We start from the raw sequence: 13710 nt of genomic DNA, 5'->3' as shown, positions 1-13710 counted from the left end.
CTTATATCCTCCTGAGGAGCTCAGACTCAGCTGCAGCGTGTGTTCCCTCCCACCCGCTGAGATTTCAATTTATTCATCAATAAGGCAAATCATTGCCGATTGACACGCGCTATGTCTGTGTGACTAAGTTGCTCGAATAACGGTTAGCCTCTACCCTGAGCTCTGGCCTTTTTTTTTTTTTTTACAAGATGTTACTCGCATGTTTTTGTGATGAGACTTTAAAGACTTCCGCACACCCTGGTTGATAAAATATGATCTTGGTTGACGTGGAAGGATTTTCATGGACAAATCAGAATTAGAGTAGATACTTATCTTTAAGGCAGTGATGTTAGATCTGTTACCAAGTGAATTTAGACCGATTCAATTTTCTTGTGCATGAAGAGCAAAAAAAAAAATCTGAAAACTTATTTCTACCATTTTATTTTTTACTTCACTGGATTTGTTATACTGACTTTTTAGCAGATTAGAAAAACTTGAAGTCATTCCCAATGTACTCTGCAGAGCTATGATGGAATCAGGTTGAACCAAAGCTCTCAGAACAAATTCAAGAGAAAGTCTGTAATAAATGAGTTTGAAAAATAGTTCTGTCTCAGAGGCAAAGGGAGCAAGATTGAGCTTATTTCTTCTTCTCTCTCCCCCTCATCAGTTTTTACTCAGTAGACACCGTGTTACACTTCCATTCCTCTGTATTTATAGCCTTTATTAAATTTCTACTAAATTAAGTCCTTGCCATTTGTTTGGAAATGCAGGACGTAGCTGTTTAAGTTCTTCTCTAATGTAGCTCCCTTAAGATTAACTTACTGTGTTTTATTATTTTTAATGTCCCCAAATATCTACTTAAGGTTTGAACCTTAAATCAGTATTTGTTTTAAAAATGCTTATGTCTTAATGACGCCAAACAACCTGGGACATAGTTAGAACTGCACTCTTCAGTCAGATTATCAAAGTATGTGAAATAACTCTTCCTTTGCATTCTCTCTATTCAGGAAAGTACATGCAGATGATGAACATCCTGAAACCGATTGCCTTTGATGTCATCCACTGTGTATCGCAGCTCTTTGATTACTACCTTTATGCTGTATACACCTTCTTTGGACGCAATGACATGGTAAAGTCTCTTTTTATCAATATTAATTTTTTGGTGATTTATATATCAAAATAAGTTAATTATCGATGTCTATAATCCAGATGTGTATTAGTTTATAGCTATAATTTGGTTTAGCGCATCAAAAGGGGATGTTTAGGTTTGAGCTGTACAATGTCCCCTTTTCATTAAAGTAACTATGCAAAGTTTCAAAGCTCAGCATTGTAATTTTCAGTTTTAAAAAAGTAAAAACTTACGTTGTTGCATTCATACATTTTAGTAAAATTTGCATTTGCTGTGTTTATATCTACATCTACACATTTTACAAATAGTTTGTTACAACATTTTTTTTGTCTAATTATTTTATCCATATCACTTAAATCATCAATAATTGACACATGCTTGGTATGAACTTTCCCTCATTCTTCTACAGATCAGCAACAAATCATAATCTTTACTAAATGCAGCTCAATAAATTGGTGTTTGTTTGAAACAAAAACTCATATAATTTAATTTTACGCAGAGTGATGTGTTTTATTTTCTGTTACATTTTTATTATTACAGCGTAGAGCTAGTAAAATTCTAAAATCAGAACTGGAATATGACATGGAAACAATAAAAAGGATTTTCGTGAAGAAATATTATACTGCTAATACAAAAAAATACAGTATATATTATCTCTTACCCTTGCGGAGAACTGCTGACTTACTCTGTTTTAGAAGTGTTCAACAGGCTGTCAGTGACACCCTTCACAAAGAGGGTAAGCCACAAAGCTGGATGTTCATAGAGAGCTTTCTTTGAGAATATCAATGGAAAGTTAAGTGGTAGAGGAAGGTGCACATTGCTGTAAATGGAATGTGTAGCAAAGCTGTTTGGGGAATATTCATAAATCACTGACACAGGAAACTATTATAACCTGACTTGTGTTAAAACAGTCCTTAAGCAGAGACAATGTATGAAGCAACTTGCACAGCCAAAGAAGAAAACAAACTGGACTAGCAATTACAGAAAGATTGAAGAGGCAGATAATCTTTTTAACCTCAGGTACAGTGTGAAGTTTCCACAGTTAGTGATGATTTGGAGAGAGCCTTCCTTTAGGCTTTCTCATAGCCTAAAACGAAGATGAGAGAGACCAAAACATGACCCAACAATACAGACAAGATGAAGGCCACTGTAAAAGCAACCTGGCCTTCTTTAGTATCCAAGCAGAGCCGCAGGCTAATCGCCTCCATGCCACACTACATTGATTCAACAAATAATGCAAAAGGAGCCTCAGCCAATTCTTGAGTGCATATTTGGTGCAGTACATGAACATACTATTCAGTAACATTTTTGTATAAAATATTTTCATCCTCTGTTCATTTTATTTTTTCAATTCTCTGAGAAACTTAATTACATTTTTTATTAGTCAAAATGTTTATGTAGTCAAAACCTAAACAGAAGAAATCCTTAAAACGTATTGCGCTGATTGTGGAAAAAATTGTATTTTATGTTTTTGAATAAAGATTTTGATGAACTTATTTAATGGGACCCCTTTCTAATGCTGCTGTAAAACAGAGTTCCTATTTTTTCTGTGCATCCGCCGCCTGCTTAAATATAAAAATTGCCTGATTTAAATTTTGTAAACTGTACCTGCCCATGAGGGTTAGAAAGGACTCTCCATAGATGTCCACATTTTTCTATTACAATATAAAATGTAAATATGTGGCAGATAAAGAGTAGAAATCCTTCTAAAAGCAGAAGAAAAACTATAATTGGCTAATTTATCTTTAAGACTCAAAATGAGTCTTAAAGATAACTTTTAAAACCAAATAAGGATTCCCTCAAACTTCTTTTCTTCTCCTTTTTTGTGTAGACAGCAATATAAGCAGTGCAGTATCATCACAATGTAGATTGTAGTGGAAATTTAGAGCCTTCTGAGTGGAACACATTGTCCAACCCTAAAATATAAATAGAGTTGCATGTACCTTCCAATGGTTTGTTTATGTGCATCTCCAGCAAAAAGATATTTACCTAATTTTATTGAGAACTAAATATCATTTTTCATACTATGGACAGAAACAGCTGTTCCCAGCTGCTTTATTAAATTGGTGTCCTGATGGACTTAATATGGAATGTGGAAATATTGCTGTTAATGTAAATAATAACTCCAAGTTAATCCAGTTACGGATAGAATCGCTGAGTTATGGTTCAAATTAAACTCTGATGAGGCTCCGCAAAGTTGAGGCAACACTGAGAATCCCACGTTCAAACATATACAAACATGAATACAAAGCGAGAAATTTTGTTTTATGTTGTATATGCATCAATTACTATATAAACATATGTGTTGTAGTGTGAGTAGTCTGCATAAACATATATTTACACTGTATTTTTTTGTGTACACTTCAGTTTTTTTTCCTGCTATAATGTTTTGCTTTTGTAATTTTTAAAAAAATATTCTCTCAAATTGCATATATTACCTCTAGAGATTCTTTATGTTTATTGGATGATCTCCAGTAACGCACTGAGTAACAACTTCTCCTGTTTTTCCTTTTATCCGTTTATTGCAGTATAAGTTTCAGCCGAGCAATAGGTTTAAATTTAGTGAGCCCAGTTCTTCACTGAATGTAAAAGCTTTGTCAGTTTTACTGTTCCTCACGAAGAATGGAAGAAGGCAAAATTTGTTTCTTTATTGCCCTCAGGGAAGTGGTAATGATAACGGTGAAATGACTTCTGTCCCTTCCAAATAGGAAAGATAAAGATAAAATATTCGCTCTGGGGGCTTTTTTGAGTCTGATTGTTGGTATGTTGCTGTGTGTGTGTGTGACAGTTTGCTAAGGGAATCTCAGAAGAGGTTTGAAGATAGACTTGTCATTGGCTTACTTGTTTTTTTTCATGTTATGTGACCATGTAATGTATGTACATTTGCATTTTACCAGAGGTTTAATGAAACCTGGAGCTCCTAAAACGAGGCAGTACATCATATTGGGTTCACACGAGTGAAACAAGACTTAAGCAGTATTATTGGAAAGTATAAGAATATCCATGTTTTTGTTTTGTTGATTATAGTTTCATGAATTATGCACTGCATTTTGAAAAATCTTACATTAATGTAGAATTTCCCAGTCCATGCATGAATGGTCCATATGTTATGGTTTTTATTGTTGCTTAATTAAAGTGGTCCACAAAGTAAAGTGGTTCTAAAAAAAAAAAATCACGTCTCTAGAACAAAAACTTTTGTAATCATTCAGTCATACATACATTCATCTATACATGCAACACTTTCCTGAGTGACTACCTCCAGGAATCTCAAACTGCACTTTAAACACTTTTTTCTCAGTATGAAACTATCCACTCAAGTTTGATTTATTCAGAATCTGAAGTGGAGATGATAATAGTATGTACATAGTAGGTGTGGGTAACAAAATCAAGTCATTAATCCATTGCAATTAATTATTTTCCAAATCAATACTGATTCAGAAAACCTATGACTTGATTAGATCCCCTGACCAGTGGTGTCTCAACATGTTGAGCAACACTTTCAAGAGGTGTATGCACAGTCCAGGAATATTTGAGATTTCCCAGTGGAACGACCCACTTCCTATAGCTCCCACATTTTTCATCAGTGGGACGAAGAAGGGCACTGGATAGTGGCAAGTTTGATGCTTGCTACTTGATGTTGAACACCTGGCGCCATTTGTTTGTCACCAAATGATGATGTGAAGTTGTCTTCTTCTTCTTGAGTTCATTGGTGGCTTAGTGTGCATTAAGACCACCCACTGGTGAAGCATGTGGTCAGGATGGCAGTATTGTTCAAATATGCTTGAAAGGAATGAGATGTGTCCTGTTCAAATCTAAGTGATGTGAATTATCTGTTTTTAACAAGAAAAAAAATTATTATGTTTACATACACTTCAGTTTTTTACAGTACTGTCACATTTTACATTTTGTACTTCAATTTGAGTACAAATGTTACTGTGCTACACTATAATATTCTGAAATATTTTATTACTCAAAAATAGCTATTCATATGGGCAGGAAAATTTTTAACAAAATTAAGTATTGGATAAAATTATTAGCTGGTGCTCTGGTTAATTACTTACATGCTACATATTACTAAATCAGTATTGAAGTATTTTAACCAATATCAAATTAAATTGAATTATGACCCAAATAATTGTACTTGAATTGAATTGTGAGGATTTTAGCAATACCCAGCCCTGGTCCAGATTTATAATATCCCCTTAGTGCAGCACCAGTACAACCCCCTGAAGTGAAAGTCAACTTTAGCCTCCTTAGCATCTAAAGGTTAGCTAGCTGCAGTATTCTCACAGCACTTATAAAATGTTTTTAAATTTATAGGTGCCCATTACTGGGACTCATAATATACATTTACTTCACTAGAGAAAATCACACACTGACAACAAGTAGCTATCCCTTCCTATGGCTGACTTCATTTCGACAAAAAATCTTCTCCCGGTAAGACCCAAAGTATTACCGAATCTTTTTATGGCATCCCTTCTAATTTCAGCTGTTTTACATTACTTGGATGTATAAGCGTCATGGGGTGAACCTGCCTATTTCCATTAATGGATCTCACCGAAACACACACACACCCACACACACCCCCACAGAGTAAATGTTAATGTTCTTATGAATTTTTAAAGAGCTTGTGGAAATTTACCTCGCACATATGCTGCTGCCACAACCCACACTTTGCTCTCTTTTACGCCACTGGAATCATGATTGAGCTGCTTGACTTCTCCATCTTAGAGAGTAATGGTTGGACCTTAATATGTAAAAGAGTAAATATCTCCACTATCCCTTTAAACAACCACGCTTTGACACTGTCACACATATGCTAAAGATGCATGATGTGCTTCGCTCAGAATCGTCATCACTGTTAACGGTAATGAGTCAGTCAGTTACGGGGGGTTGAGAGAGGCAGATTTACAAACACATTTTTGGAAAAAAGTGATTAATGTTTCAAAACTCTGGAAAGTTGCTCCCCATGAGGATAAATCAGATATGTCTTCTCTGGAAAAAGACAGTAGAGGGTTAGAAAAGACAAAAACGACTTCCATGATAGAGCTGCAAACTGAAAGATGAAGGCAAGAAATATGGGAGCAAAAAAAGTGGAGGTGAAAGACTGTCTACCAAAACATTGGACCAGGAAGACTCAACAGCAGAAAAGAAAGAATATATCATATAATGCCACACACTTCAGTCGAAAAAAATAGTTTCTCTGAAAAATGAGCTATAATGCATAAAAAAGGTTGTTTTTTTTCTCTCCCTCTCTCGGTTCGTGACGCACGCATGATTATCTATTCTGTATGTCTTGAAAATTGCTGAAATTCCTATGTGTGAAAGCTTGGGACTTTAGTATTCATTTTACAACAATAGTGTCATGTAAACTCCAAACGTGCAGTTTGTCAAATCATCTCACACTTACAACCAAGACCGTTTTTTGTCCTCTCAATCTCCTCTTTACATCGGATTATGACTGCCCTTTAACCTGCAGGCTATACGATCATTTTAATGCCACTCGATCATGACAAATATAGTAAAACCTGATTTCAAGGGGAATGCAAAAATGAGTTTTTGGCCATCATATCAGTTTTTCTCCCCTGCTGAATAAATCTGCTTGGGGATATCTTCTTACCATCATTGATGGACCTTTTTAGATGCAGCCTGATTAGTGGTAGGATGCCAAGATTATATCAGTCAATTAATAAAAAGTCATCATTGGTTCGGTGACACCAAGTGTTGGTGTGGTTAAGTTGGTATGAAGCCAAGCCATGAGGAGAGAGGTCAGGCCAGACACCACAGATAAGCTACCATTTTCCTCTACCCATCAACCAGACCCAAATATGACACCAGCATAGTATCGTACCAACACAATGTCATTTCATGCATAATTGAAACTTCACAAGGTGAAAAAAACTCACTTTCTGTTAAGATACTGCCATAACAATGCACCTTACAGCTGATTTTGGACGTAAGTGGGGCTTCATCAAAGTTTTTGGTGTTTTAAGCTCAATGAAACCTATGCTAAATTGAACCTTTATTTAGCGTGTTCTCTATTCAAACCTAATTATTGACTGAACTGTGAGATATGCAAGCAACGTTTAGTCAAACTTTCACAGCAGTCTTTTGATTTAGGAAGCAACTGTATGGCCCGATTCCTCATTAGCAGTTTCCAATTAGTTTCGGCTGAGTTTTGTTGCTCTTAAATTAAAAGACTGTTTAAATGTGAGGCAGTACTGGTGTGCAATTTATTTCTCTCATTACCTCCATTAATCTGCTTCTGTTTGTTTGGCTTTTTTTTCAGTCTTGTTGCAATATTTCTTCAGTGTTGCATTTAAAGTTTGTGTGCTTTTGCTTCTCGTTTTTTTTTCTCTTTCTGCTGCCTGTTCGACCACATCCATAGCCCGTCCCAAGCCCATCTCTGCCCACCTATAGTGGCAGAGAGGCAGTCCCAGCCAGGGTGGTGGGCCCTGCCTGCTTGGTAAGCATTCCATCCTGACATGTAATGACTAATGTATGGGCTGTGGTAGCTTGTTAACCGGAATGCTAGCCAGCATGTGTTGCTTGAGCCTCCTCAGATGTGTGTGACTTCCTCCCCCCCCCCCGACCCAAGCACATCTCAACCTCAATTGAGCAGACTTCTGTTGTTGAGTTTGCAGTGCTTTTACCCTCTCCATGCCACTATTTTCTCTGGGCTGTCAATTCTACGATTGTTTGGTTTTGATGTCTGCTCTTCACAGTTGATCCTCCATCTTTAGGGATTAGAGTCAGTTTGAGGCAGACAGCGGCAAGCCCCTTGTCTCTGTTGACATGAGAGGAAAGCAGCTATTACAGTTTGTGTGTGTTCCTGTATAGTGAGGTGTCCATGCACTGTGCAGACCCTCATTGTGTGTGTATTTCTGTGTGCCTTCCACAGTATGAGTCATCGGGTCTGGGCCTCATCAGCAGCCGACTGAGAACCACACTGAACCGGATCCAGGAGAGCCTCATTGACATGGTAGGACAGCTCCTGTCTGCTCCACCTCACTTTTTCCTCTGCTCATTGTCTTCCTCCCTCGTTCGCTTTTACCAGTGCTTGTTAACTCATCTCCCTTCTGACACTCCATGCTCTCGCCATCTATATTCTCTATACCGTCACTCATCTTTCCTCTTTATGCTTCTACCTTTAGATCTTTTCCATCCACTTTATCCATTTTGGCCATTTCTGTACGCGACATTACTGTTACGCCAGTGTCACCACAAAAAGCATTATAGGTCATCAATATCCGGACATTCATCACCTCGTCCCTTTTACACATGGACATGCTCCCTCTCTTTATTCAGAGGTGGGGGTTGTGTTAGTCCATTAGGGCTCTCTGCTTTTGTAATGCTTCATAGAAAAACTTAATCTAAGTGCAGCTGTTAGTCTTCAAAAATGTTATCTTCTCAGATTGATTATGACTGCTTCTAGGTGTCATTGCTCACTAAGTCAGCATTCTGAATGTTATGTTGGCTAGCATTTTGCTTGTTTAGTTTTAGTTAAATTAGTCAAACTGTGTTAATCTTTGAGTGGCTGCATATTTATTACATTGTAAGCCGTATTAACTTGTGCTACTATACAAATCAAGCAATAAATGAGCTGCTATAGCTGCTAATGCTTCTTTTGTGAAAGTAGGAGCCACATAGTAATATTTTGTCATTATCATACATATTTTTAATGGAAGTTTTCCATAAAATGTCTGTAGAAATACTATTTTTATGTCTTAAACTTGCATATGATATCTTATTTAAAAAACAAAAATATAGTTGGTTCAACATCAATGGTTAATGTTAACCACTAAGTGTTAGCATTAACCATTAACTTTTAATGATTAATGTTAACCATTAAGCCATTAAGAGGCTTAATAAACAGGTGCATCTCAGTTAATTAGAATATTATTGAAAATATAATTTATTTCAGTACCTTAATTAACTAAGTAAAACATGTTTATAGATTAATAAAACGTAGTCTGATGCTTTCAAGCCCTTACTACTTTTAATTATTATGATTTTCTGCTTGCAGCAAATGAAAACAAAACATTTAAGTTGAGAATATTTCAGAAGACTACCAATAGAAAAAATAATAGATATATGGACTTCTTGAAAAGTATTTTTAAGACCTGCTTATAGGTTGTTGTTTTAAAAAGGTGTCTAGTATCCGACTCTCATTGGATACTAGATGTTTCTCATCCTTAACACATTGTACAGGATGCTCTGAAGTCTGCTAAGACAGAATAAATCACTGGACTTAAGGCATGGCAATTGCTGGTGGTCAACAGCTCTATGAATATCCAGAAACAGCTTGAAGATAGAATCAACCTTTTGAAATAAATTAAGTTGTGATCCATCAGTCGTTTCTTGGAGAAAAACAGTACAGAGGCATTTGCCTTATCAGTCATCTCTCCGTTAAAAGTTATGATTTGTCCGTTGATTAAAGTCAGTGCTTGCAAAACGTTCAATCTCTCCTCTGATGTTGCTTCAGGACGGATTCTCCGACCATGTCATGTTTGAGTAATGCAGTGAAACTCTTCTGTGTTCACACTAACACTGCCAGTTCGGCTCTAGCGGGTGCTGAGAGCTTAAGCTACTGCAGCTGCAGGCACCGTTACAAACAGAGCCAACAAAGCTGGCATTTGCAGGGAGATCTGGCCAGGGAAGAGACTCAGCTTGTGGTGCAGTGAAATTTGTGAGAAACAATTGCAAAATATTATTATTTTCACCTTTGCCTCTTTTGTTTTGTTTTTTGCCTTAGGTCACACCCAACTAATCTGCCTTCAGGTTCCATAGTGTTAGAGCCTGGAGGCATGAGCATCTCTTGGGTTGCATATCCGTATTCTATGACGCTGTTGAGTGAGGAGCTGATAAATGATAGCTTTACAGATAAATGGAAGTTTTTTTGTTTCTCCCTTTTCTTTTCCTCTTTTTGTTTGCTCCAGCATGGCGTCTTGCAGACTCGTTGTGGGGGAGGTCACACAATTTTCAACAAGCAACTCACCGAGGAGCAGACCTCTCAGTGTGGCACAAAATCGTTATTATTTTCCTCTGCAACTCAGTGGAGTAGAACAGAAGAAGCTTCCTTTTTATTTCTTAGAGTTTCCCTCCTCTATCAAAAAACGCCTCTTCTAAGCAAAATTGCAAACCTCACTTCTAAGGCTAGAAGCAAAAAGTTGATTTATTTGCGTATTTAAAGTCAGTTAACCACATCTAGATTCATTACAGAGTGTGATATATTTGAGATTTTTATTTTTTTTATAAATTTGATGATTATGGCTTACTGATAATGAAAAAAAGAAAGTCCAATTTTGCTAAAAGCAGAAACATTACCTAAGACCAAATGAGGAAAAATATATAGAGAAATGTTGTCCTAATAAAAAGCATGGCCATGTACTGTACAGTGTTTGAACTCATTACTTAATTGGGGCTAATTTTGCATGAACTACCACATTGTTGCGGTGTGGGATTGAAATGATCAGCCTTTAGCTCCGCTAAGCAATTCCAAGTGGCTTTAAGATTCAGCTTCAGCTCTTCTGTTTTTCCTCCAGAATGTGGGACTGCAATTTCAAATTGAAATAACAAATTTACTTTAAAAAGAAAAGAGGACATAAGACCACTTAGAAACAGTCCACTCATTGACTCTGGTTCAGAAGTGGCTGATGTGATGAAAGTCCTGGATACATCTGCGTATGGTGGCTCTAAAAGCACAGACTCCAGCTGCAGTTCATGACTTGTGAATCTTAAAAGTTCTTTAAATCACTTTCCTATTAAGGCTGTGGTTTACACTAACCTACATTTATTGAAGCACACTTTTTCCTTCCACTTAACTTTCAAATTAAAGGTTTGGATAGAGCTATAAATAGCCAGCTTCTTGACTGAGTATTCTCTGTTGAACAGTTAAGTGAGCGGTCTTCCCCATGATTGTTAAATCGAGAACGAGCCTATAGCATAACATTTCTGGATTTAAAATTTTGTTTGTATTTTATATATATATATATATATATATATATAACTGAATGTTTGTGATTTGCTGTAGGCCAAACAGCAAATCACTGTTTGATAATAATTTATTATTATTATTAAAATAATAATTAAAAAATGTATTATATCTGTGTATAATGAGACTGTATTAATTCGCTTTTTTGATGACATTCTAATTTATTGAGCCACACCTGCAAATACAGCCATCAATACCAAACCACATCAGAAGCATCTGGAAATCGTTCTATCAAAGCATCAAATAATATTTGAATTTCCACAGCTTTTACCCACACATGATTCAAAGGACTACTTTGCAGGATTTATTTTTTTTCTATAAATTAGTATCATTTTGCTGTCCTGCGCTGACTACCTAATAATCAACAGCTGGCATCTTGGCTGTGAATGAAAACAAGCACATGTTAAATATACCAGAGCCAAATAAGTTCTGAAAATGTTAAACAGCTTTTTTCTCCTTTAACAAGCAACATGTGCTCTCCCATCAGGTGGCCATTTACACCTGTGTCATTTTCAGGGTAGATTATGAGCCATTTTTAGATGAGAGAGAAGCTGAACCTGACATGCATCCTTCTTTAGAGAATATGGGAACCCTCTGAACTGTTCAACCCATCAAATGGACTCAGATGGATGGATGGATGGACAGATGCAGAGAGAGGAGTGTAATGCACCGAGACATGTTTGAGTTTCTGTGAGAGGGCTCTCTCTGGTGCTAAAACCTAAGTCGCATGGCTGCCAGCATGCATTTCAGATGAGCATTATCATATCACTTTGTGCCTGATTAGGAGCTTTTTGAAATCCTCCTCAGAGGAAGGACACAGTCAGGCTTTGTAACCACACCTGTCCTTTCTCTCTAGTGCATTAGCAAATGCTTTTAGCCTGTCTTACTTCATATGCAAAACTGTTGTAACTCCTCTCAATGAAGGATTTGATACTGAAAAGGCGCTTCTTTTTCAAAACAACATTCCACATTTTTTTTTCCTTCTCATTCCAAACATAATCTTGCTGTTGTAATTTTCACTCTGGAGTTATGTCTTCACGCAGAAGCTCCTGGGCCTGCATGCAAACACCTCACCATCACACACTGGAGATTGTGACTAGGTAGACCTCATTTGTAAACACATTATAGAGTTAATTGCGCGCTGCACGCCGGTTGAGCCGCCGAATCCATGCGGCTTTGTTTCCCCGGTTTGCCGTTGCAACTCTTCAATTCCAGAGCCAATGTGCTGGTAATGAGTTGGGAGTCCCAGATGAACATGAGTGACATTTCATCTCATCTGGTCTCTGGTACAGAGTAGCTACAGTTTAAACTGGGCTGTCCACAGAGAACAAAAAAAAAAACCCAAAACATTTCTTAGTTTACGTGCTTGCTTTCTCCTCTGCCTGCTGTCTTCATAATTACCTTTCCAGAACCTTTTGGTTGTCTGAGTTTGAGACTTTAATTTCAAATTTTCTCTCTTTGAACTTTGATTGTTTCTTGTAGATTGTTTGGACAACTTTAGGAGGATTGGGAGAAACTTCTGGTGTGTTGTGTTGTCTAACACCGTGTGTTCCACAGTTGTTAGTACTTCTGTTTTTGAATTTGAATTTCCACTTAGTCAATCCATCCCACAGTTATTTTAAGTTTATCAGTGGGTCTCTGTACTTTTAATTAGAAATCTTTGATACTATTTCTCTGAATATTGTGTAGCGGCTACACACTTCTCTTAGCCAATCTTCCAAAAGGGAAAGAGGACCCATGTTCATCCTACTACCTCAGGATAAATAGCAAAGAAAATGGTAGGGAGTTCTCTGTTGGAGAACTGCAGTAAAAAGTCTGTACGTTAGTTGTTAGCAAGGCAAACCACGAAAAGGCTTTTTTCTTTCAAATCATCACATGTGCAGCTTGCTGAACTCTGCTGGGACTTTAACTGAAAACATATCTGTTGGTTAAGGGACAAAACAAAAATTAGAAATTATGCTTTTCCCCATGAAATGTGCTGAATAGGTGGGAAAAATCTGCCTAATCTAAAGTTAAATGGAGAGTCTGTGATGGTGTTTCTCTTAAAAAGAGATAAAGAGGAAAAGAGATTATGCGAAGCTGAATGGCCAAAGAAGTGACTTTGCCAATAACTGTGATCACAAAATATATTATATAGATTTATATTATAGGGGTTTTTCCCTCCTCTTATTATTTTTTGCCCCAAATTTTGCAATAAGAATTCAGGGCTGCTGCCATAAATTATGCATTTTTTAAACTCAAAATTAGCCAATAATTGTGGCAGGCACTGGACCTAAAAGTGCAGCTTTGAGATGAAGCTATCGTCTGTGAGTTGATCAACTTCTTTACATGCCGAGTTTTCCAACTGTCCTGTGATGTTCCTCGAGGAGATGTTCTCTGACCATGATGTGTTTGAGTAATGCAGTGAAACCCATCTGTGGTCACACCGACACTTCCAGAAAGTTCAGCTATGACAGCTACTGAGAGCTGCTGCTGCTGCTGCAGGCGGCGTTATGAAGAGAGCTGACAAAGGCTCGCATTTGGAGGGAGCTGATAACAGAAGTCACCTCGGGTTCACCAACCTTCTACTCCTTCTCGGTTCTTGGATTCGATGTATTCAGTGTTTCAT

The 13710-nt window shown here is 37.1% G+C and overlaps 1 protein-coding gene across 2 annotated transcripts in view; it reads left to right on the top strand.

Annotated features, from left to right (window-relative positions):
* Window positions 1–13710, top strand: part of vps50 (VPS50, EARP/GARPII complex subunit) — a 115052-nt gene that overhangs the window by 67201 nt on the left and 34141 nt on the right. Inside the window, exons 21-23 of one of the 2 annotated variants that reach the window (XM_023344991.1) lie at window positions 987–1108; window positions 7497–7574; window positions 8010–8090. In XM_023344991.1, coding sequence (XP_023200759.1) covers window positions 987–1108; window positions 7497–7574; window positions 8010–8090 — 281 coding nt within the window. The remainder of the gene's footprint in view (window positions 1–986; window positions 1109–7496; window positions 7575–8009; window positions 8091–13710) is intronic. The other variant, XM_023344992.1, reaches the window with a different exon arrangement.

Source organism: Xiphophorus maculatus, chromosome 13, assembly GCF_002775205.1.
Source record: "Xiphophorus maculatus strain JP 163 A chromosome 13, X_maculatus-5.0-male, whole genome shotgun sequence".
In the NCBI taxonomy this organism is placed as follows: domain Eukaryota; kingdom Metazoa; phylum Chordata; class Actinopteri; order Cyprinodontiformes; family Poeciliidae; genus Xiphophorus; species Xiphophorus maculatus.
This window is presented reverse-complemented; position numbering and strand designations above follow the sequence as displayed.